Here is a 22,865-nt window from a genome sequence, read left to right as displayed (position 1 = left end):
GATATAGAACGTCTATGTAAGAGAAGATTGCTCCAGATTGCATGAAAATGACTGTATTGTTTGCATCACCTTGCAGACAACCATGCAAGGGCTAATCAAATGATTTTTTGTAATTATTTTTGAATGCCCTTTTCTCTGAAGATGAGTAGTTCAACGTAGTCACATAAATGGGTTACATGATTGCACTTGGCATTGAACAAATATTATATTCCATAGTTTTCTGGAAAGGCCTAAAGAGTTTTCGGGATCTTATGCTGCCACTGCCCTGCTGCTTCACTTAATTTGTTTTCATCTGCTGAAGAAGTTAGATATGACAGCTTTCAGTATCCCTATTTTTTTTTTTGTAGTTTTCTCTAATTCTTAAACCTCTCCCCCCCCCCAAACACTTTAATGTCTTAGGTAGAATTTTGACACTTTAGTTTTTGTAACTTCTCATTATTCTGCTAAGACAGCACAAGCAGTTTTTTTTTTTCCTTATTGCAAGCCCTTAGTAGTCCTTTTTGGCCAATTTTGTTCAAGTTCTCCCATCTACGATGAAAGAATTCAAAACTGCATGGGATAGATATTGTGGATCCCAAAAGGCTGAAGGATGGAAAAGCAGAAAAGAGTGCATGGAGTAACTTGCTGGTGTGGCGGTTACTACCCTTCAACTAATAAGCCTTGATACTGTTGATGCTACTCCATCATTGCTTGATGCAACGCCATCATTGCTCTTTCCTTCAACGACAGGGGGAAAAGGGGAATTGGATTCATACAGCGACCAATAAAGGCCCCAACATATGGTTTGGGGAAACGAGTATGAGTGTAGCTTGCTGATGCGGCAGTTACAACCCTAAACCAATAAGTCTTTATACTGTTGATGCAATTCTAACATTGCTTTCGGCTTTAATGGCAAGGCATAACAGGGAATTGGATTCAAACACCAATCAACGAGGACCCTGTCTTTTACAGTGTGGGAAAATAAGCATGGGGTAACTTACAGGGTGTAGCAGAAATTACCATGAGCTTGCTGGGCAGATTGGATGGACCATTTGGTCCCTTTCTGTTGACATTTCTATGATTCTAGGTTACCTTGTTAATGATTTCTTCTTTGATTTTACTATATTAATTTTTCTCATCTTGCCAGAGAAGCAGACCAATGGCTTCAAATTCAGTCCCAAGGGTAAGTAGATGTCCATCACTTACCATTATCGGATTTGCTACAAATTTTTGAGGCAAAGCTACAATGCCTCAGGCTAGAGTATTTGTTCACAGATGTCATGCCAAGCAGTCTGGGCACATAAGGTTATCTGGCAAGCTTACCTTGCTGAGATTAAGCCCAGTTCCACGAAGATGAACTTGAAAACTTGATGTGTGGCCCAGATAGCTACATGGAATGCTGGGGCTGTGCCAGAGGAACTGTTAGTTATGTATTTAGATTAGTTAGTCCAACAACTCTTAGACTTTGAAATAGAACTCCTTTTTATTTTTCATTACGGCAATTCCATTGCTCAGTAGTCAAACATAGACAGTTCTCTTTAGGGTCCCCCGACACGGATCTGTGTTTCGCCCGGAGGCTGCGTCGGGAGGGATGGAATAGACACTTTAAAACTGAAATGTAAACAATACATATAGATAATGATTAACAGGACCAACAAACAAGGGTAAACAACTTCAAAAGATTTTTGCCAATAAAACATTCCTTCAATGTGACGTGTTTATTCATACAGTTGACAAAGCAAGGAGCGCAAGCAATAAGGACAGAACCCGGCATTTAAAGGGAGAAAATTTGGTGCAAAATGGGGGCCAATGGGAAGAAATGTTTGTGATTAAAGGGACCTATCAGAGCAGAGTTGCATGTAAGGGGACATAATGAATAGTGAATGAAAAACTTAAATGAAATATTGCCATTCGATTTCATTATTCAGCCCCTTAGGATGTAAACAATCAAGTTAAAAATTCATTTTTGCTCTTTATAGATTAACATTTCTGAAAAGTTACCACCTCGGGATGGTGGGGACAAAACATTGATGACAAAGAATCTTATATCACTCTCTGAGTGTCCTGGTGCAAGCCAGTGAGTGACTAAAGGGGCTGTCTCCCGTTTGTTTTTGATATTGGAACGATGTTCCACAATTCTGGTGCCGACTAGGGCGAGTGGTTTTCCCTACATATATTTTTGTGCACGGACACAGAATTACATAGATTACCCCCCCCCCCCTCCCCGGGTCTGGCATGAGGATGAAAACTTTAAATAAAATTTCTTATGAGAAAGCGGATGTTCAAAAATTAGCATCGGTATGATGTGAGAGCAAACTGAAATGTGCCCACATGGTTGATGACCTACCGGTAAATGAGTTTACGGGTTTGATATGAGGCAATCTTGAAAATGAAAATGTACCAAATGATCCTTGAGATTTCTGCCACGGCAGAATGGGAAACGTAATGGACAGTCAAAAACCTTGTGCAGAGCCAACATGGACCAATGACGTTTTGTGATCTTAGTAATGTAATTTACTTGGGTAGAGTAAGGTAGAATACAGTTTATATATGTGTCAGTTGTCTTAACTTGAGGAATAAATAATAATTCTCGATTTAACATAGAGAGCTCTCTTAAATGCTCTCCGAAGGACACGATAGGGGTACCCTCTCTCCCTGAACCTAAGAAGCATCTGCTTAGCTTGCAGTATAAAATCTTCTCTTGAAGAGCAGAGACGTCGCAGTCTGAGTAGTTGACCAGCTGGGATGTTCATTCTTAATGTAGATGGGTGGTGACGTCAAACCTGAGCAGTGTATTACGGTCTGTGCTTTTACGAAAAATGGAAATAGTAAAGGAGTTGTTTTGAATCTCAACTTGTACATCTAAAAAAAGAAATTCTTTGTGGGTCAATGACAAAATTAAACTTCGTTACAAAGTTTAATTTTGTCATTGACCCACAATGACAAAATTTATATATGTAGGGAAAACCACTCACCCTAGTCGGCACCAGAATTGTGGAGCATCGTTCCAATATCAAAAACAAACGGGAGACAGCCCCTTTAGTCACTCACTGGCTTGCATCAGGACACTCAGAGAGTGATATAAGATTCTTTGTCATCGATGTTTTGTCCCCACCATCCCGAGGTGGTAACTTTTCAGAAATGTTAATCCGTAAAGAGCAAAAATGGATTTTTAAACTTGATTGTTTGCATCCTAAGGGGCTGAATAATGAAATCGAATGGCAATATTTCATTTAAGGTTTTCATTCACTATTCATTATGTCCCCTTACATGTAACTCAGCCTCTGATTGGTCCCTTTAATCACAAACATTTCTTCCCATTGGCCCCCATTTTGCACCAAATTTTCTCCCTTTAAATGCCGGGTTCTGGGGTCCCAATCCAGAGTATTTAGAGACTAGCGGGCAAAGGGTCTCACCATGTTAGGCCATACGTTTGATACTTCAGGAATGATGTTCTTTTTTTACAGAGCTTCAGAATATATATGGGCTGTCTGGGGTTCATTTATTTAGTTACCTGCAACTCCGGCACTATGGCACCTCCATCTCACCTTCTAATAAATTACCGTCTCATCTTCAAAACATCGTAAGTTTTTTCATGCTTGACAGCCCACGTGTGCCGTCTTTATCTATGTATTACCAGAAGCTAATCAAAGGGTTGGCAACAGATTCTTACCAAATTTCTGTGGAACGATGGAATAGAGATGGAGTGTTTCAGGTGCCGGTAGCAGTTTTTAAGGCCTGTATGACAAATTTGACTAAACTGACCAGTGCCATGTACTATAGGGAGATGCAGTTCAAGCTGCTTCGCCAGGCATATGTAACTCCGCAAATTGCCTTTCACTCCCAGTTGGCACCCTCTGCATCTTGCCCGCGATGCCAGTCTGACACAGGGTCCCTTTCACATGCCTTTTGGGCTTGCTCAGGCATTCAAAAGTTCTGGGGGAGCATTGTGAGATATCTAAGGTGGTTATTAGGGATTAATTTTCCTTTATCGCCATATATGATTTTATTTGATTGTATTCCTCGCCCGCTTGTTCGAGGTCAAGGCCTTCATTGGTTTCTGAGAAAAGCCTTTGCGGTAGGGAAGAAGGTCGTTCTCATTACCTGGCGAGACGCTGCCTCCCCCTCTTTTTGGATGTGGCGCATTCATCTACATCGCATGATGCAAATGGACAATCTGGCTTCCAAGACCTGCCCACAGCAATGCCGTCGCTTTATCCAGGTTTGGAATGGATACTTACAGGCACTACCACATCGGGCACGCAGCCTGATATTGAATGACTAATAGGGCTTTGTACCCTATGCACTCTTTACTTGTGGACGTCAATGAATTTTCTGTTCTACAGAGGTGGGGGGTTATGTTGGGGGGTAAAGGGAAGGGAGTGGGGGGGGGGATTTTTGTTAGAAAGGGAAGCTGAATTGGATAGCAGGTTCAACTAGGAGAATTGGGGATGTATAAGAAACAATATGTCTCTGATTCCTGTTTGATTACCTATGTGTTACAATTTAATAAAAAATGTTTTATACTAAATGCCGGGTTCTGTCCTTACTGCTTGCGCTCCTTGCTTTGTCAACTGTATGAATAAACATGCCACATGACGTTGTTTATCCTTGTTTGTTGGTCCTGTTAATCATTATCTATATGTATTGTTTACATTTCAGTTTTAAAGTGTCTATTCCATCCCTCCCGACGCAGCCTCCGGGCGAAACACGGGTCCGTGTCGGGGGACCCTAAAGAGAAAAGTCTGTTTGACTACTGAGCAATGGAGTTGCCATAATGAAAAATAAAAAGCAGTTCTATTTCAAAGTCTAAGAGTTGTTGGACTAACTAATTTCATTTTTGCATCTCCCTTGTTGTTGGATAATTGAATATTTGGAGTGCATTCTCTTGGTTCCATTAGGTATGTATTTAGAAACATTTAATATTGCAGTTTTCCAAGAATGTTCTCAAAGTGGATTACAATCAGTTTTAATAAACTAACATACATTAAGAGATATAATAGCATAATGTCCAGGGATAGTTCATTCCTAATGAAAAGACTGGGGGAAGGCCTAGTTTGAAGAGCCATGCCTTTTTTCAGAAAGTGAGGTAGCATGATTCAAGGCGAATAGATAGAGAAATCGCATTCCGGATTTTGAGAACATAGTAGCTGAAGATCTTATGCAGGTCAGTTTTAGAGAATTCAAATGAGAGGAGAATAGAAGGGCCCTTTGAAAGGATCAGAGATCTCTAGTGGAGATGTAGGAGGCAAGGAAATGAGAGAAATACTCTGGAGCCCGTTTGTTCAAACATTTGAAGAAGAAGAAGCAGAGGGTTTTGAATGTTATCCTGCTTTCTACTGGGAGCCAGGTACAATCTATACAAGGAAGGGTCTTATGTGGTCCAGCACTTTTGGCCCTCCTAAGATTCTGGCTGAAAAAATAAAGACAAAAAGAACAGGATTCAAGAAATATAAAGGATCCCCCCTAAAAAAAAAAAAAGGAACCCAGGGAAGAATATCTGTTAAAACTGAAGGAGACAAAGTAATAAGGAAAGCAAAAGGTCAAGCGAAAGAAAGGATGATCATAGAGAGAAATCGAGGAGGAGGACGACCATTTTTTAAGATCATAGATGGGGATGTAGTAGACGAAACTCTGTTTACAAAAAGAATGTATGGGAGGAGCTAGGCAAACAAAGTGGACAAGACCATGGGGCCAGATGAGATACACCCCAGGATACTGAGAGAGTTCTGAGATGGGCTGGCGGGCCCGCTGAAGGACCTGTTCAATAGATCCCTGGAAATGGGAGTGGTGCCGCAGGATTGGAGAAGTGTGGTGGTAGTCCCACGTCACAAGAATTGTAATAGAGAGGAGGCTGGAAACTGCAGGCCGGTTAGCCTCATCTCAGTGGTAGGAAAAATTAATAGAGACTGCTGAAGGAAAGGATAGTGAACTATCTACAATCTGATAGATTCCTGGATCTGAGGCAGCATGGATTCACCAGGGGAAGGTCTTGTCAGACAAATCTGATTTTTTTTGACTGGGAGACTAGAGAATTGGATCATAGAAAAGTGCTCAATGTGATCTACTTGGATTTCAGTAAAGCTTTTGATACGCATAGGAGGCTTGTGGATAAAATAACAAGCTTGGGAGTGAGCATCAAGGTGGTGGCATGGATTACAAACTGGTTGACTGGAAGGCAGTGTGTAATGGTAAATGGCATCTACTCTGAAGAGAGAACCATGCTAAGTGGAGTGCCACAGAGGTCGGTGTTGGGACCGGTTCTGTTCATTTTTTGTGAGCGACATTGCAGAAGGGATAGAAAGTAAAGTTTGTCTATTTATGGATGGTACTAAGATCTGGAACAGAGTGGCCAGGCCTGAAGGAGAATAAAAAGATTTTAAAAAGCTTGAAGTGTGTTCAAAGATTTGGCAACTGGGATTCAATTCCAGGAAAGTGAGTCATGCATTTGGGGTGAAAGACTGATGTGCATGAACTGATGTGCATGGACCAAGAGAAGGAATTTGGGGTAATAGTATCTGGAGATTTGAAGATGGTGAAGCAATGTGACAAGGCAATAACTAAAGCCAGAAGAATGCTGGACTGCATAGAGAGAGGAAAAACGAATAAACAAAAAAAAAAAAAAAAAAAGGTGGTGATAATACCCTTGTACAGGACCTTGGTGAGACCTCACTTGGAGTACTGTGTTCAGTTCTGGAGGCTGTATCTCAAAAGGGATGGAGGTGGAATGGAGGCATTCCAGAGAAGGGTGACCAAAATAGTTTGGGGGTGTATATCGGAAGACCTATGAGGAGTAGCTGAAGAATCTAAAAATGTGTGCCCTGGAAGAGTTTGGGTTTTTTTGTTTTTTTGCAAAAACAGTTTTTATTGTGAAGATGTACAGTGTCACTGAAAGAGTTTTAATGAGGCACAGTCTTTGAACCTTTTCTGTTGGAAAGAAAAATAGAACTAGGGGTCACAAATTGAAACTCCAGGGCAGACGATTCAGAACCAACGTCAGAAAATATTTCTTTGAAGAGAGTAGTAGATGCCTGGAGTGCCCTTCTGGAGGAGATGGTGAAGATGAAACAAAGAATTCAAAGGGGCATGGAATAAACACTGTGGATCTCTAAAGGCGATGGAAATGAGAAATGCTTGCAGAGGGGTACTTGTTGGTGCGGCAGTTATTACCCTTAACAGAAGGCAAGGAGATCACTACCCTAAACCATTATGGAATAGGATACGGACAATAACCAAGAGGGCACCACTTCTACGGTCTGGGTACTGATAAACAGACATAAGGGACTGCTTCTTCAGCCAAGTCCATAAGCAAAGCACGTCAATGAACACTGTCTGAATTTTCAAGTAAGCTCATCACCCAGTAAAAAAAAAAATGTTAGCTGCAATTTTTATGGGTATCATAAGGCTTGGGGATAACTGCACAGAGTGACAATTACCCTTAAGAGAAACATGGAAGTAACCTGCAGAGAGTGACAGTTACTACCTTATGCTTGCTGGGCATACTGGATGGACCATCTGGTCCTTTTCTGCCATCATTTCTATGTTTCTATAGATCCTATTTTAATGCAAAGTTGGATGTCGTCTGAAAAAAGTTGACTTCTTCAGCTCTTTCATCAGAGGACAGATCCAAGAGCCAAAACTGAGATATAGGCTGTAGGTGCTCAAGCACAAAACCTGAAAGGGGCCAGTGCAAGTTTTGCGTAGAGGCTAAGCATCGGCACACCTCTTCAATACATGGCTCCAAAAGCATGGAAATGCAAAGGACTGTGCACTGTCAAACGCATCCATTCCTGGAGGTGAATTCAGGTATTGCTCTGTTGGTCCCCAGGGATCCCATCAAGAGCTTTCAGCACTGACCTTCAAAGATCTGTGGAGAATTTGTTTCCCTAGTAGGCTGACCCCGGTGCACTTGTTCTTAATCTTGGAGGTGGTGGTGGACAGAAGGACTGAGGGAAGTGCTTGACTGGTACATCAAATATGCCAAAATTCAAGCATGAAGGACTTCAGCACTTATTGGAGCATTGGTATGGCCATGAGCATGTTGCACCAATACAAATTTAATGCTCTGAGCCTGGTTCAGTACCGTTGCTCCAAAAGCGAGAGGATTTGGAGCAGGAAGCCTTTCAATGCCAGCTGATCCCAATGCCCAAAGAGACAACTTTAGGCCTCACAGATCTGAAGTTCCAAAGCTGCTGGCTCTCCTTTCTAAATCAGTCTGAAGGGTCCTCTGGCCCTGCTTACTTATATGAAGTTCTTTTCCTAAGAAGAATATTCAAATGACTTCTCTTCAGGGCCATTGTCCTCACAGGCAGGGAACAGATCTCCCCTGAAGATTTCTTTTCCCATTTTTGTTCCGAAAATAGCTAAAGCTAAACCTTTTTGAACTGCAGGTAAAGGGTACCTCTTTTTGGTGTTCTCAGACATTCGGATACCCTGAAGAGTTAGTAGTGTGCTCAACCTCCCCTTTTTCAGGATGTCTAGCTGTTATTGCAGCATTTCTACGTAAACTGGTGATTCATTTTTTCTGCCTGAAAAGTCTTCTAGGATGGATTCAACCAGAATGTTCTATGGTTTTAAATGGAGAAAGTTTCCAGTGTGGTATGAGGGTAAGGCCCTAGGTCCTTTTTTATCCCATTTAAAAACTATTTGAATACCTAGATCAGTGATAGTGACATGCCACAACGTTTTGGGTGACACGCCAGTGTCCACCAACACCTGACAATTATAGAACCACTGTAAGCCGTTGTGATCAACACTAGGCCCGCAGCAGCTGTGGTAGAGAGGGTGCCTACCTCGAGGCTCTCTGCTAGTTTCTCTTGCTTTTCCCGCAGTTTCATAGGCTTCTGCTTCTCTTCAGTCCACCCCCCGCCCACCCCACTGCTGCGATCGAGTCTGCATATTTTGTCTTTCCCCACAGCATCACTGATAGCTGTGGGACTGCTCCGTCTTCCCCTCACCACCGCAGTGGTGGGAAACGCTCCTGCCGCCTTCCTTCACACCAGCCCAGTCTCTCTCTCTCTGCTTTGGGAGGCAACAGCAGACCTCTTGCTGCTACCTCACCACAGCTGAAGGCTCCTCACTGATTTCTAAGGACAGCCCTCTTTATGTTGGGACCGTGGCAAAAAAATAATGCGCTCTCACCAATCCTGCATCAGGTCTTTCTGTCCATTTCGTCCTACACTAGCTGGTGGCTCTGCTTTGATCCCTCCTGATCACCAGTGTAAGTACTTTTTTTTTTTTTTTAAATATCTATATATTTAGAGGCTGCATAGGAGGAGAAGAGAGTGGGAGTGGGCAAGGGAGCATGTGTGTATATTTGACAGTGGGTGCGAGGAAACATGTCTGTGTGTGTATGTCAGCAGATGCAGGAAGAGTGTGTGTGTGTGTGTGTGTTAGCGAGTGCTAGGGAGCTGTTTTCATCCTGTTGATTAATGTGCTTTATGAAACTGTTTTTAATAACGAATGGTTTTTTTGTTGTTAGTTTGTTTTACTTGTTTTTCATTTTTGTAATTTGATGGATTTTTATATAATACATAGCACCAAACATGATGGGACTTGTATTATTTTTGTACATAAATGAATATGCAAAGAATTGTCTCTATTTTGTTTGGGGGAGGGGGTAACACAACAACAGAGTCAAGTTATGCATTTTCCGAATTTTTGAAATGCCGAGCCTAAAAGCTTTCTCATAACCTCGCCTTCTGCCATGGTATCATTCCGCATCATCAGTATTATTTTCGCCCCAACGAGGTTATCATAGTCCTCCCCTATGTAAGTTCCCTGCCTCGCCCAAGTTATGTTTTTCCCATGTCTCTATAACTGCCCTCACCTAAGTTATGTTATCCAGGTTTCTCTACCTTGTTCATTGTAAGACAAGACTTTGTCACTGCTGTTTTTTGCTGGTTGTAATGTAAACCGAAGTGATAATTAATCCTGTTAATTGAACCTCGGTATATAAAAGTTATAAATAAATAAATAAAAGTTCACCATCACTGGACTTAAAAGCAACTTTGTTAGTTCACCTTAGTGCAGTTGGCACTTATCCCCCAACAGGGGTTCCTCAATTTAAACCTCCCATCAAGCTCTTCATAGTGTCATGGGACATCATTGTGGTTCTTACCCAGCTAATGAAATCCTCCTTTGAACCTTATAACTCTTGTGGACTTAATTACCTGATCTGGAAGGTTTCACTTTTGGTGACAGTCATGTCCGTTTACAGAGTGTTAGAGCTCCAGGGCTAGCAACTTGTGCTAGATTTCATCTTGTGTCAGATTTCATCTAAACAAGGTGGTGTGCTGCATGCATCCCATGCTGTTGCTTAAGGTGATGTTGGACTTCCACCTTAATTGGTAAATTATCCTTCCAAAATATTTTCCAAGGCCGCATCTCCTACACAGGTGAGGAAGTCCTTCACTCTTTGGACTGCAAGAAAGCTGTCACTTTCTAACCTGAATGCACTAAAGCCCATAGAAAGTCCACTCAGAGCCAGCCCAGTGGCCTATGTGGCAGAAGCTGCACAGTGCCATGTGGAAGGTCCTGGTTTGATCTCCAAGTAGAGTCTTACACTTCTTGGGTGAGCTAGAGCTGGGGCTGTTGCAGAGGTGGTGCTCACAGACCCCGGAGGGGAGAAGAGTGTTATGATCATTGCTTGAGGTTGACGTGTAATGGCCAGATTCAGGGTTCCATGATTGCTGGCTTCTGGCCCAGAGCATCACTTCCATGAGCAGATTAGGTAGGGGCAGGGATGGCGGGGAGAAATCCCACATAGTTGTGTGAATGAAGGCTCGTGGTGCCAGATCCCTATCCTGGTTCTGATTAAGCTGGAAGTGCAAAAGGAGCAGGAGGAAAATACGAGGTAAAAAAAAAAAAAGTCTACTCAACATTTTTTTTTTAACCTAAAGCCCAGGGAATTGTGGTTACAAAGTATACCAGAGTGAATTGATTTCTTCTCCTTTTGTTATGCTCAAGCAGGGCTGATCTTAGAGGGACAAGTCAGGGCCATGGCGATGGCTGTTACTCACGGTCTAATTCCATTAGGGAGATTTGCAAGGTTAAGACTTGAAGTTTAGTCCCTGTATTCACACATCATTACTGTTTACATGTAGCCACTTGGTGCGATGAAAGGTTTGGACTATCTGCTCTCCATGGTATCTTTGAGCTCAACTCCTCCCCCTGCAGGATCCATTATATTATTTTTGGGTTGTCTTTCTTGTGTTAGAATAATGTTTTTAAAAACTGTAAACAGGAAAATGTTTTTACTCAAAAAAAAAAAAGTGTTCTTCCTTGTCTTATTAGGAAAGGAATGGCGTATAAAATGGCAAATGTCATAATGCCTCTGTATGAGGTCACACTTATAATACTGTCACTGCATCTCAAAAAAAGATATATTGCATTGGAAAAGTTGCAGAGAAGGGCAACTAAAATAATAAAGGGGATGGAACGGCTCCTCTACAAAGAGAGGCTAAAGAGGTTGTGTCTGTACAGCTTGGAGAAGTCGCCTGATAGAGATCTGGAAAATCATTAGTAAAATGGAAAAGGCTAGGGGGCCCTTCATTAAGTTAGTAAGTAGCACATTCAAATCAAATCAGGAAAAAAAAATAATTTTTCACTCAACACACAATTTAGCTCTGGAATTCATTACCGTAGGATATGGTTAAGGCAGTTAGCGTAGAATTGCTGGAGAAGACGTCAATAAATTAACTAAGTAGACTTAAGAAGCAGCCACTGTTTATCACTGCATGATAGCAGCGAGCGATCTAGTTACTGTTTGGGACCTTGCCAAGTACTTATGACCTGCATTGGCCACCTTTGGAAACAGCTTAAAAGAACCTTCTGTCTGATCCAGGCTGGCAAGTTCTTATATTCTTAATGGTGGTGTGTGTTCCTCCCCCCCCTTAGGGAACCCTACTTCTGCCATCATGGTGAGCTACTTGTCTTCTGAGAGAGCAAATCTGCTTACCTGTAACAGGTGTTCTCTGAAGACAGAGGTTCACCAGTCACACAGGTCTTCCAGTTTCCCCTTTTGAGTTATTCTTTCCAGGCAAAGCTGGAACTGAGGGGGAGCAACGGGGAGCTTCAGTATTATGGGAACGTATGTGTGATTGGTGAACTGCTGTCTTCAGAGAACACCAGCTACAAGCAAGCAACTTTGCTTGAGTGTTTGCTGGTCCACATTTTTGCCTTCTATGCTAAAGACAAATGGGGACCTAGCTTCATAGTAACTTTTAGATCATTTATCTAATGCTAATGCCATAAACCACTGGGGAGGTCTGGTTTCAATTCTGTAAATTGCAAAGGTTCATAGAATGCAAGTTTAACTGAGGCTTTATGTGCTGGCTCCTCTATACATTATTTATTTGAAGCTTTTTTATATACCGAGGTTTAGCACATTATTATTCTTATTATTATTATTATTATTCTGTCTTCTCACGCCTCCAGTTTCCCATCTTTAACAAGTTTGTGCCTGGATGGTGTTAAGTGTTCCGTCTTAACATCGATGGAACTGTAAATTGACAAGGCTTAAAAAAATGGATCCAAAAAATCTGTAAAATATAAATATAGTGTAAAATGAAAACTGGGCAAATTCGTCACTTGACCACCAGGCTTTTGAAGTGCTGCCCAATGCACAAAAGCATCGAAGTACTCGCGCAGTCCTGGCGCCGCCTAGGGGTGCTTCTGCTTTTCCTTGATGTTTGGGGTTCCGCCACCAGCGTGCGTGACTTCTCGCACAGATGAAATGGGCAGGCCGCCTTCTCCCCTAACCAGAAATGTAAACTTCCGCTTGGGTTCCCTTTCTCGGTTTTGAGGCTGATTTTTCCAAGAGCTTTCCACTGATGAAGAGAGCGTTACCCGGTGTAAATCAGCTGTCTGAAAAATCGCCCTTCGGTACAGCTTTCAGCCCCATTCGGAGAGGGAATTTCCAAGGGACAGGTGTGCACATAAGTGGCGTTTTCAAATCCCACGCACATACTTTTCAAGCAAAATTGTAACCGCGGTGGTGCGCATTTTGCACCCATGGCAATTTTCAAAGGGAAAGTATGTTCCTGCTTCCACTTTGAGAATTCGTGCAAAGTGTGTGCGGTTTCTGCCCCCATGTGGTGACCTAAGCCTAAAAATATAAAATTATGCAAAAGAAATAATGCAATCTGAAAGGTTTGACTCTCTCTCTTTTTTTTGTATTTTTGTAAAACCATTAGTGCTTTAATAGACTGCCTGATAAACCCACTTCAAGAACAGATGGAAGAATGGAAGAAAGGGGCCAACCAGCTGGATAAAGACCACGCAAAAGGTAGTTTCAGGGCAAGGATGTGTTAACGTTTTATTGGACTAACAGCACCTGTATTTTTCTGGCTTCATTGATTACTCTAACTAAATCCAAGAATGAACATGCACTTTAAACTGCAATTCCAGTTTTACAAAATTGTTTTACAGAGGAAAAGGGCATTTCTTATTTGCTTAATTAAGGACCCACAATTTATTAATAGATGTAGAAACAGCATTAAGTATCTCCAAACCATTTGACATATCAAGCAGTGTGGTTCTCTTCTAATACCCCTTATTGGATCAGAAAGGTGCACCTGAGTTTTGAGGCTGCTTAAGTCCATTCTACTATCACATCAGAGATCAGGACCAGTGTAATCTTGAAAAACACATGTATCATACTCCCCTTCTTGTATGGGTCTGATAAGAGAGATCACAGTGTACAAGGGATCCGGGGTTCCCCTGAGCCCTATATGGCTGCAAGAACAAAAATCAGATGCATCAAAATGCAAATACTATTCACATCTCAGATGCCTTGGCTGTATGGTTTTACATTTTATAACACGTTTGAAATGTCCAGCCAAGGTGGACAGGCTCTCTAATAGCAGATTGCTCACATCTGTGCCTTTGGGTGTTGAGTTGATAGAGCATGGCCATTTGTTGTTACCTATTTTTGTAATATTTCCTGCAAATTCAGGTCAGAGAATAAGGGTTAGTCTCTGCTAGCACATTTTTGGCTAGTTTGTGACAATGTGTTTAATTTAAATAATGGTAAACAGAAAACTCTGGGTTGGTTCAGATGCTGTGTGGTTTGACTAAGCCTTCCTCCTATCCCCTTTGCTATGGTAAGTAGTGGATCAGGGTAGACTCTGCCTTAAAATCGTAAGCATTCTCATCTAATTTCCCCAGCCAGCTGTCGTCTAATAAAAGCATTCTGGGTTTTGGAGTAACAATGTGGGTTAAAAGGACATTAACCAGTAAATGGAACAGATCTGAGCAGCCAAACCCATTTAACAGAGATCTTAACACCCAAGGCACATTTTGAAGTTCGTGTCACAAATGCAAAAAAAGTGCTTCCACATCAAACTGAAGAAATGGTCAGCAGTAACTACCTAAAATTCAAGGATCAAACGGAGGCAAATGTCAAACTGACTCCAGTCCTCAAGAGCCACAAACGATTTTCTGCATAGCCACAATGAATGTGTTGCATGCATTGGTTTCATTGTAAGCAAATCGCTCTCCTGCGTATTCGTTTTAGATATCCTGAAAACCCAGGCCTGTTTGTGGCTCTTGAGGACTGGAGTTGGCTACCCCTAACATACAGGGAAATTTGTTATGCTTGAGTCAGATTCAGCAAATCTTTTTCATCATCTTGATTGTATGCTTTAAGAATTCATCTGCCGGACCGTTTCTGACAGCATGGAAAAACATATAAGATTAATAGAACACAAATGGGCAAACCACAATAGTAAATGTAAGAAGACTTCCCTTGATTCCGGAAAGAGGGAAAGAACTACGACCTGCTAGTTTTTCTCCTTGATACAACAAATACACTTGCTGGTCTTTTGACTATTGGTGTCCACATTGGATGGCTCAGGCACAGAGTCCAGCAGGTTGATTTCATTGACCAAGTGATGAGGCCTGCAGAAAGTTAGAAGTGGTTTCAGACGCTCACTGTCCACAGGTGGTCCAGGATTTTTCCTACCCTTCTCTTAAGTCATGCCAAGGAATACATTGTCTGCCAGTGGCAGAGGAGGATACTTCCCAGCCCCGCTGTCCTGGGAGAACAATCACTTCAGCTCCACAGACTAACTCGCATTAATAGCACAAAAACATTTAATTCGTGATCAATTCAAACAGGCATTACGATCCCCCTCCTATTCCTGATTTCTTGGTTTCCCCGCCCCCCTCCCCAGGAAGGGTAAACTCTCACTATTCTGGTGTTAAGTAAATCATAGCATTGTTCCACTGCAGTAGGAAATAGCAAGAACTGAGGCGTGAACCAGGGGAGGAGAATATTTTCAAACAGGATATACTCAGAATAACTCGCACACCTTTTACAGCAAACAAATGTGCAAAAGTGTAATATATATAAACAAGTAAAAAGGAACCTGAGAATAAAACAGAAAGGAAAGCAATAGAGGTAGCAAACTGAGAAGCCGATGCTTTGAGCAGTCTGGATAGCATCAGAATTCACCCTGCTGTATGCAGCGATATCACCGGGGAACGCCCAGCATTGGGGCGCTGTACGACTGTTCTTGACGCAGCTCTGAAGCAGACAGTGCCCATGTTGTCGTACTACCTGCTGCCACTAGGTTCAGCAACCCTTCTCCTCTGGTAGGTTATACAACATCTTTTACTGAACCTTTATAATGCCTGACCAAGGATTGCAGCAACTTTTGATTATTCTTAAATGGGGCCAGTCGCAAGAAAGAAAGAGTCCGCTTTTCTGCAAGTTCTCTGCCTCCCCGAGATGTTTCCACTTCTGTGGTAGGATCAACACTGACTCCCAAAAGGAGAGCAGAAAACCGGGAAAGCATAGCCACCGCCAGAAAATGAAAAGGTATTTTGTCTTCGTGTACAAGGGCCCGAGGACTTTTGATTATGGTTTTGAGAGAAGTGTCGCTTGACCTGCGCTCGGTATCCTCTCTCCGGAAAGAAACCGTGGCAGCCAGAAAGAAACGTCTTGAGAGAGGATGCAGGCAGAATGCATGTAAAGAGAGAAATAACATCTGCGTGGAGCAGGAAAGGTCCAAGTGGCAGGAAGCTCAGGAAGAAACGAACAGGCAGGTACAGACCGTACGTGCCCTCCTTGCTTATTGCACCAAAAGTAACCGAGCCCCCTTCAGTAACTTAAGATTTTGCTTCGACTCCAGGCGTTTCTATTTTTATGTGGAAACCAGAAAGAATGCAACGAGCCCTAATAATGTCTCCGCCATCTTAATGGAAAAAGAGCTAGAAACCCTTATCAGTTCATGGTATTCACTATTCAGATGCCCTGGTCTCAGCTCTTTATTAATGCCAGGGGACTGCAGGCTGGGTCCTGTGTTGTCTCCTTGCTGTGCTGTAATGTCTGCATCACTAGTGTCCGTGGAGGCTGGACTGTAGGATCTTAGATACATCCCCGAACCGTATGCTGAGCCATCCAGTGGCCTCGTGTTAATATTTTGTGACATGGAATGTCCTTGTATCTGAAAGCCTTTGTGTTATTGCTCATAGGCTGCAGATCCTGAGGCGAGTGTTGGGTGACGGCTAGCTGCAGGACTGTGTATTTATATTTGCTTCTTGTTTTGTAGAGTACAAAAAGGCACGGCAAGAGATCAAAAAGAAATCATCGGATACCTTAAAACTGCAGAAGAAGGCAAAGAAAGGTAATTTGCATGTTTGCCTGTGATGTGTGCAAGGGGGCGGGGTCTGTTGACAAAGGACGCCTGATTTAATATTGCCAATCCCAAATCCTATCGGAGCAGAAGGCATCTGTGTATGGGGCCTATTAGAAGTAACACTGCTGCAGTGCTGCTTCCCTTTGTCCTCGCTGCAGGAATGTTTCTTCTGTGTAATGAAGGATGGAAATTTTCCTCTACGCGCTGAGCCGTATTCAAGCCGTTAAGCAGTGCTGAGCCCTGTTTCCAGAGGACATTGTTACATGTTATATTGTGTTTTTATTATAACATTCTCTTGTGCTTATGTGTTTTATGACACCTAAAAGAGCGTCTGCTATCGGAAATGGGCAATCACTACCCAGCGATGCCTTTAGGAGGCACCATGAGCAGTGAAAGGGCTCAAAGCCTGCTGAAACCATCCACACTCGCTTCTTTGGGCTACTGAAAGTCCTCCTGGTCCAGCAGTCCATTTTTTTTTCCCCCATTCATGTTACTTTGGGAACAACACTGCTTCTATGGTGATTCTGTATGGAACCATTTTACAAGGGTTTTTTATATCTTTTTTTTTTCTCATTTTTGCTTTCCACTCACACAGACTGGCATTGCGAAGACTGACACAGTAACCTGGTAGTTACATGTTGAGTGTGGGGTTGTGGCAGGAGGGAAGAGGAATATATGCTGAATGAATTCTGGGTTTTGTTATCTTTCACAGTCCTTTTTACTGTATGATAAGGAAACAAGATTCTGTCCCATGGATAAACCGAACTGTCTCTTAAATTTGTATTTTGTGAATTTGCCCGCCTGCTAGTATCGTCCCTCCAGATTAACGGGTAAGATCAGGTAGCCTCATCTTGGCCTGCTGCCTGTTTGCTAAGTAGGTGCCCCATATTGGTCTTTGGTGCACAGGAAGCAGCGAGTTTAAGCCAGTGCTTTAACTGCCATACCTCAGCGCCTTGGCATGTTTTGAAGGTATAGCATCTCCCTGCTCAAGATACAGTGCCGTTAAGATCAAAAGAAATGCCAAATGGGATCAGATCCCAGGTCCGTCCAGCCTACCATCTTGTCTTCGATAGTGGCAAGCCAGGAAGCGTAAAGGAGCATATATAGAGAGTTGCCCATTCACTGTCATACTCATCTGGTTTCTATTCATCATGGTTTAGTGGTGCCCTGTACTGGAGCCGGTTGCACTAATTTGTTGTATAACATCTTGTAGTAATGAGCTTCCCGAAGTAAATATGCATGGGGTGAGGACATAGACCTTTTGGTTTGTTCACTGGGTGCCTCCTATTTTTTATTTATTTATTTTCAATTCCTTGTAGCCTGGCCATCCCAGTAAATAACCATCCTGAGCGGGTAACACAGAAACGTCAACAATTTCATAAGCATACAAAAATTAAATAAAAAGAATTTCCAGTCCAGTAGCACGAAGGGCAGTGGGCCTATCACTCCAGAGAGTAGGACCAATTATAAAGAAAGATGTCTTTCTGGTAGAACACAATTTGGCCTCTTTTTCAAAGAAGATGCTGAAAAGTAAATTCTGCCCATGGGACCACAGTGACAACTCAGGAGGGAAAAAGCAAACATTGAGGCTGACTCAAATGCACAGCTCTGAAAATCAAGGCCAAAATTTTAAATATAATCCTTTAATGAAGGGGCAGCCAATGTAACAGTTTTAAAATAGGCGGACTGTGTTCATATCGAGGGACAGCCACAATCTTCCGAGCTGCGGCATTCTGGGTTAATTGCAGCACCTGCACATGGGCTTTAGGGAGGCCCACATAGCCAGAGTTGCAGTAATCCAAGGTGGTAGTCATAAATCCCCAAAGAACTGAGCTGAAATCTTGTACCAGCAATACATACTTCAGTTTCCTCGACAAACAAATAGAAAGCTGAATTTAAAACAGTTTGTTCTGCAGCTTCAGGGACAGTTGGGAATTAAGAATAAATCCTGGGTCATGCACACAATTAGCATAGGTGATAGGGACACCAGCAATGGACAGTGCAGACTGAATAAACTTTGCAGAGGAATGACCACTCAGTAGCACTCCCGACTTAGCAATATTCAGTGAAAGAGGGTTGCTTTTAAGCCAGGTGTTTAATGACCTTGAGACGCCCTTGCTACTGAGGAAACATTTCCCATAAATGGACAGATGATCTGAGTATTGTAGGCATACATCTTAAAATGAATATCCCACGTAAGTTGCAAGTAAGATGAAATAATATAGGAGAAGGGGCTGGCCCTTGGGGGAATTCTGGCAGTTCTTGTATTGTAAGATGACATGAATGGCAGCTCCCTGTCTCCACCTTTCATATTTTATACACCTCTCTCACATCTCCTTTCAGTTGTCTCTTATCAAAGCTGAAAAACCTTTAACTTAGATCTCTCTTCCTTGGAAGTTGCTCTTATGTTTGAAGAATTTAAATTGGTAGTAAGAAGACTGGGGAGAAGATAAATAAAGCCATTTTCAGTGACCATTTTCTTTTTAAACCCATGTAGAAAGCCTAACGCCCCCCTTTGCTTATATAATTAACAGGACTCTAAAGAAAATGCTGAGCAGCCGGTTACTGTTATCTGCTGCTTCTTACTTTTCCTCTGGGATTGGGCAGGGCCAGTTGGGTGCCGCTTTAAAGGAAGCTCAGCAGCTGGGGCTGGAGTTGCCATGGAGGCAGAATTCACAGCCCTAGGGTGAAGGGAGTGTCTGCCGTCACGCAGGGGCAACGTCTAGTACCCAGGACTCGGAGAACACTCTTACTGGTTCTAGAAGGGAAGCTGTGGTCTCTGGCTCCCAACCATGGACTCTCACAGCACTGGTGGGCTTAAATGGAAGGGTGGAAAGGTTAGCTGCCCCTGTAGAAGCCAGATCCAGTGGGAGCTCAAAACAGCAGGAGGAAATTACTTGGCCGGAAAAGAATGGAGGACACTCAGGCTCAGGACTGCAGGGCCTAAAATGTAGTAGATAACCTGTTAACCTCAACCACTGCAGTTCCAAGGAAAGAAAATGGAAGCAAAGCATACTGGTGCCAAGTTAGGTCAATCTGCCCTGAAACTTTACTGAAGAAACCAGAGAGCAATACAAAGGGAAGAGAAAATGGTCCTCAAAAGCATGTCAACAAAGCGACTTTATCAGAGTTACCATCTCTCTTGATAGTGTGTATACTGTGGTCTTAGCCACTTTAGTCCTTCAGTATGTGGTGTCTGTCCTTTCCCTATCCCCCTGATCCTTTCTTGTAGATTGATTTTTGTTAAATTCTCTCACACTTTTCCAGCCTCATGGCCCCTTCCTGGGTTCTTCCCCCTCCTCCCCAACTTCCCTTTCCCTTCTGTTCACCTCAATTGGCTGGTCCTGGGCCCAGCGGCAGCAGCAATATGAGGGAAAAATGAGCAGTGCTCCAGCCCCTCGCACAGGCTCCACACTTATTTTCTCTTCAGTTGCCATCATGGTGTCACCTAAAGACTCCCCCCGCCGGTCCTGATTTTGGTGTCCCTGGTTGCACCAGCTGTGCACCCTTAAGGTTGCTCCAGGGCAACGGGCCACTAGGCTGTCTCCTTTCCTGCCTGCTCACCCTTCCAGCCTTTCCGCTACTTGAATGGAACTTGTGCCAGCAGGTAAATATAATCTGCTTGGGCTTATTCTCACAAATAACTTCCTCTTGCTGTGGGCACTCTCAGCCCCTGCAGTAGGGCTTGTGCTGGAATTCAGGTTTAGCATCTGATTGGAGATTATTAATGCCCTATTAAGTAAGGGGTTTTTAAGGGCTTCAGTATCTTCATTCCAAAGGTATCTTGCTTTCAAGAACAAGTAACTCATCAAAATGAAGAAAATAGAAGTGTCTTTCCAAATTTGGTAATTTCTATTTATCTTTTTGCAAACGTCCTTGACGAGCCAAAATTAATAACAAGTATTTCCAAGTTTTAAAGATGGAAATTTTCTGTCTGTCCAAATATTTAAAAAAAACGACCTGATCTCGTGGTTTGTCAGATGTTGGACACACAGTTAAGGAATTATGAGCATCGAACTCTGTAACCATTCTGCAGGCTCTGGTGGTTTGAGATTGTAGATATGGTAATGAGTTTGGTGAGGCACATCTCCTGGGAGTGTTAATTCAGTCCTGTTGCAATGGGGTCTTTGTTCTTACATTCCGTAGTTATCAAAATAATAATTATGTAAGCAAAATGGTGAGATAAGCAAGACATTCCTTTCAAAGTGCATATATACCACATACTTCTAAGGAACCCTTATCGAGCCATTGCGTATCTCTTCCGATGCATCTCTTTTCTTAATTCACTTCCCTGTGTTCACATTATCCTGTGGTATTCAGAAAGGTGATCATGCAGCCTCTCAATTATTTTAGTAAAATAAAAATCTTTCAAAATTCAGCAAAGGGAGAAAATTCAGTGCTTGACTAATAGTAAAGAATGAATCCTGTATTGTTTAGATGTTACACAGACAGGTAAGTGTAGGGATCATGAATGGCATCATTGGGTCATTTGAATTTTAGATAAAATAGAAGTACTTCAAATTTTATCCACCACTAATATCCTCAAGATCATAAAACTTTAGTGGTTTAACCTAGTGCAGGGATAGCGAAGTCTAGTCCTCAAGGGCTGCAGACAGGCCAGGTTTTCAGGATATCCACAATGAGCATGCATGAGAGAGATTTGCATCCAAATGGAGGCTGTGCATGCAGATCTTTCTCATGCATTTTCATTGTGGATATCCTGAAAAACCTGGCCTGTTTGCGGCCCTTGAGGACTGGAACTCGCCATCCCTGACCTAGAGTGTCACCCAGAGCATGCTGAGGAGCATCCATGGTTCAGCAACCTGTCATTGTTTGCATTCTGCAAACTACAAGACACATCCCAGAGCTCATAAATATTCATAAATAAACTGAGCATTCTAGGAGTGGACCCCAAGGTAAAGTTACTTGAGTTAAAAGTGATAGACAGAAGGTAGTAATAAGTGGAGTTCACAGCTAGGAAAAAGGGGTTATCAGAGCAGTGCCTCAGGGATTGGTCCAGTTTTGTTTGATATTGTCGGCGATATTGCAGACGGGGTGGTAGGAAAGGGATGGGGGTTTGTTTTTGCAAACATCACTAAGATCTGAAATAGAATGAACACTTCTGAAGAAGTAGTCAAAATGAGTTGATCTAAGAAAGGGTAAGGAATGGTCAAGTACCTAGCAGCTAAGGTTCAGTGCTAGAAAGGGCAGAGTCATGCATTTAGGATGCAGAAATACAAGGGAGCAGTGCATGATGGGGGGTGAGATGTCCAGGTGATCATAACTGATCATTTCAAGGTGGAAAAACAATGTGTGACAAGACGGTGGCCAGAACCAAAGGAATGCTAGTGTGGATAGGGAGAGACATAGTCAGTAGAAAAAACAAACATGTGATAAATCTTTTCTAAACTTTTGGCAAGACCTCCTCTTACTTCTGGGATGGATCTGCTGAATGCTTCCAGCAGCTTGTCTAGCTGACAGTGGCCAATGGAACATTGGTCTGACTCAGCATGGCACTTCTTATATTCTTAGTATAATGCCCAAGGTCCTTGAGGAGACAGTCCGGTGAGGCTGCCAAAATGGTGCCGGGTCTGCACTATGAGATTTAAAGACTGGAAAGGTACAAACGAACAAAAGCAAAGTTTTTTTCATTGGAAAGGAAGTTCTGGAACAAAAGATCATGCATGCTAGGAGACTCAAAGGTGAGGTAGGCCCAGGAACAACATTAGAAAATATTTCTTTGTGGAAAGAGTGGTTGGATGCTTGAAACGGTCTCCCAGTGAAGGCAAAAGCAGCAAAAGTTCAAAGAAGCTAAGGGGTAGATTTTTAAACATATGCGTGCACTACCCGGCGTGCGCACATAGATGCGAGATTTTATAACATGCTCTCAATCTGGTTTGGCTCACCTACTTCTCTAGATATGTCGGGATCTTTTGTACGGATTTACTTCTGGTCTGCATTGTAAGTTGAGTAAATGTTCATAGGCAGATCAGTTTTCTTTCCAGTGGGAAGAGAGAATTTTAGAGGCCAGTTAGAAAGTGTAGCTTTTTGCTCTATAGAAGTATTTATGGTAACAATGAGTGGATTTCTAATTGATACTAGAAATGAAATTATTGAAAGAGTAGTGTGACCACAGTATCAAAAGAGAGAGTTCCACAGCCAGGATCAGCCTTACTGCACATTCGTCTTGGTGGGTGGTGGGGTGGGGAGACACAAGAGAACCCCTAACCCACAACTTGCTTG

At 42.6% G+C, this 22,865-nt stretch overlaps 1 protein-coding gene across 2 annotated transcripts in view; it reads left to right on the top strand.

The window, feature by feature from the left end:
• Positions 1-22,865, top strand: part of MTSS1 (MTSS I-BAR domain containing 1) — a 431,605-nt gene that overhangs the window by 324,273 nt on the left and 84,467 nt on the right. For both annotated transcript variants that reach the window (XM_029592008.1, XM_029592009.1), the window contains exons 5-6: positions 13,176-13,267; positions 16,536-16,610. In XM_029592008.1, the coding sequence (XP_029447868.1) occupies positions 13,176-13,267; positions 16,536-16,610 (167 nt within the window). The remainder of the gene's footprint in view (positions 1-13,175; positions 13,268-16,535; positions 16,611-22,865) is intronic.

Source organism: Rhinatrema bivittatum, chromosome 2 (assembly GCF_901001135.1).
Source record: "Rhinatrema bivittatum chromosome 2, aRhiBiv1.1, whole genome shotgun sequence".
In the NCBI taxonomy this organism is placed as follows: domain Eukaryota; kingdom Metazoa; phylum Chordata; class Amphibia; order Gymnophiona; family Rhinatrematidae; genus Rhinatrema; species Rhinatrema bivittatum.
This window is presented reverse-complemented; position numbering and strand designations above follow the sequence as displayed.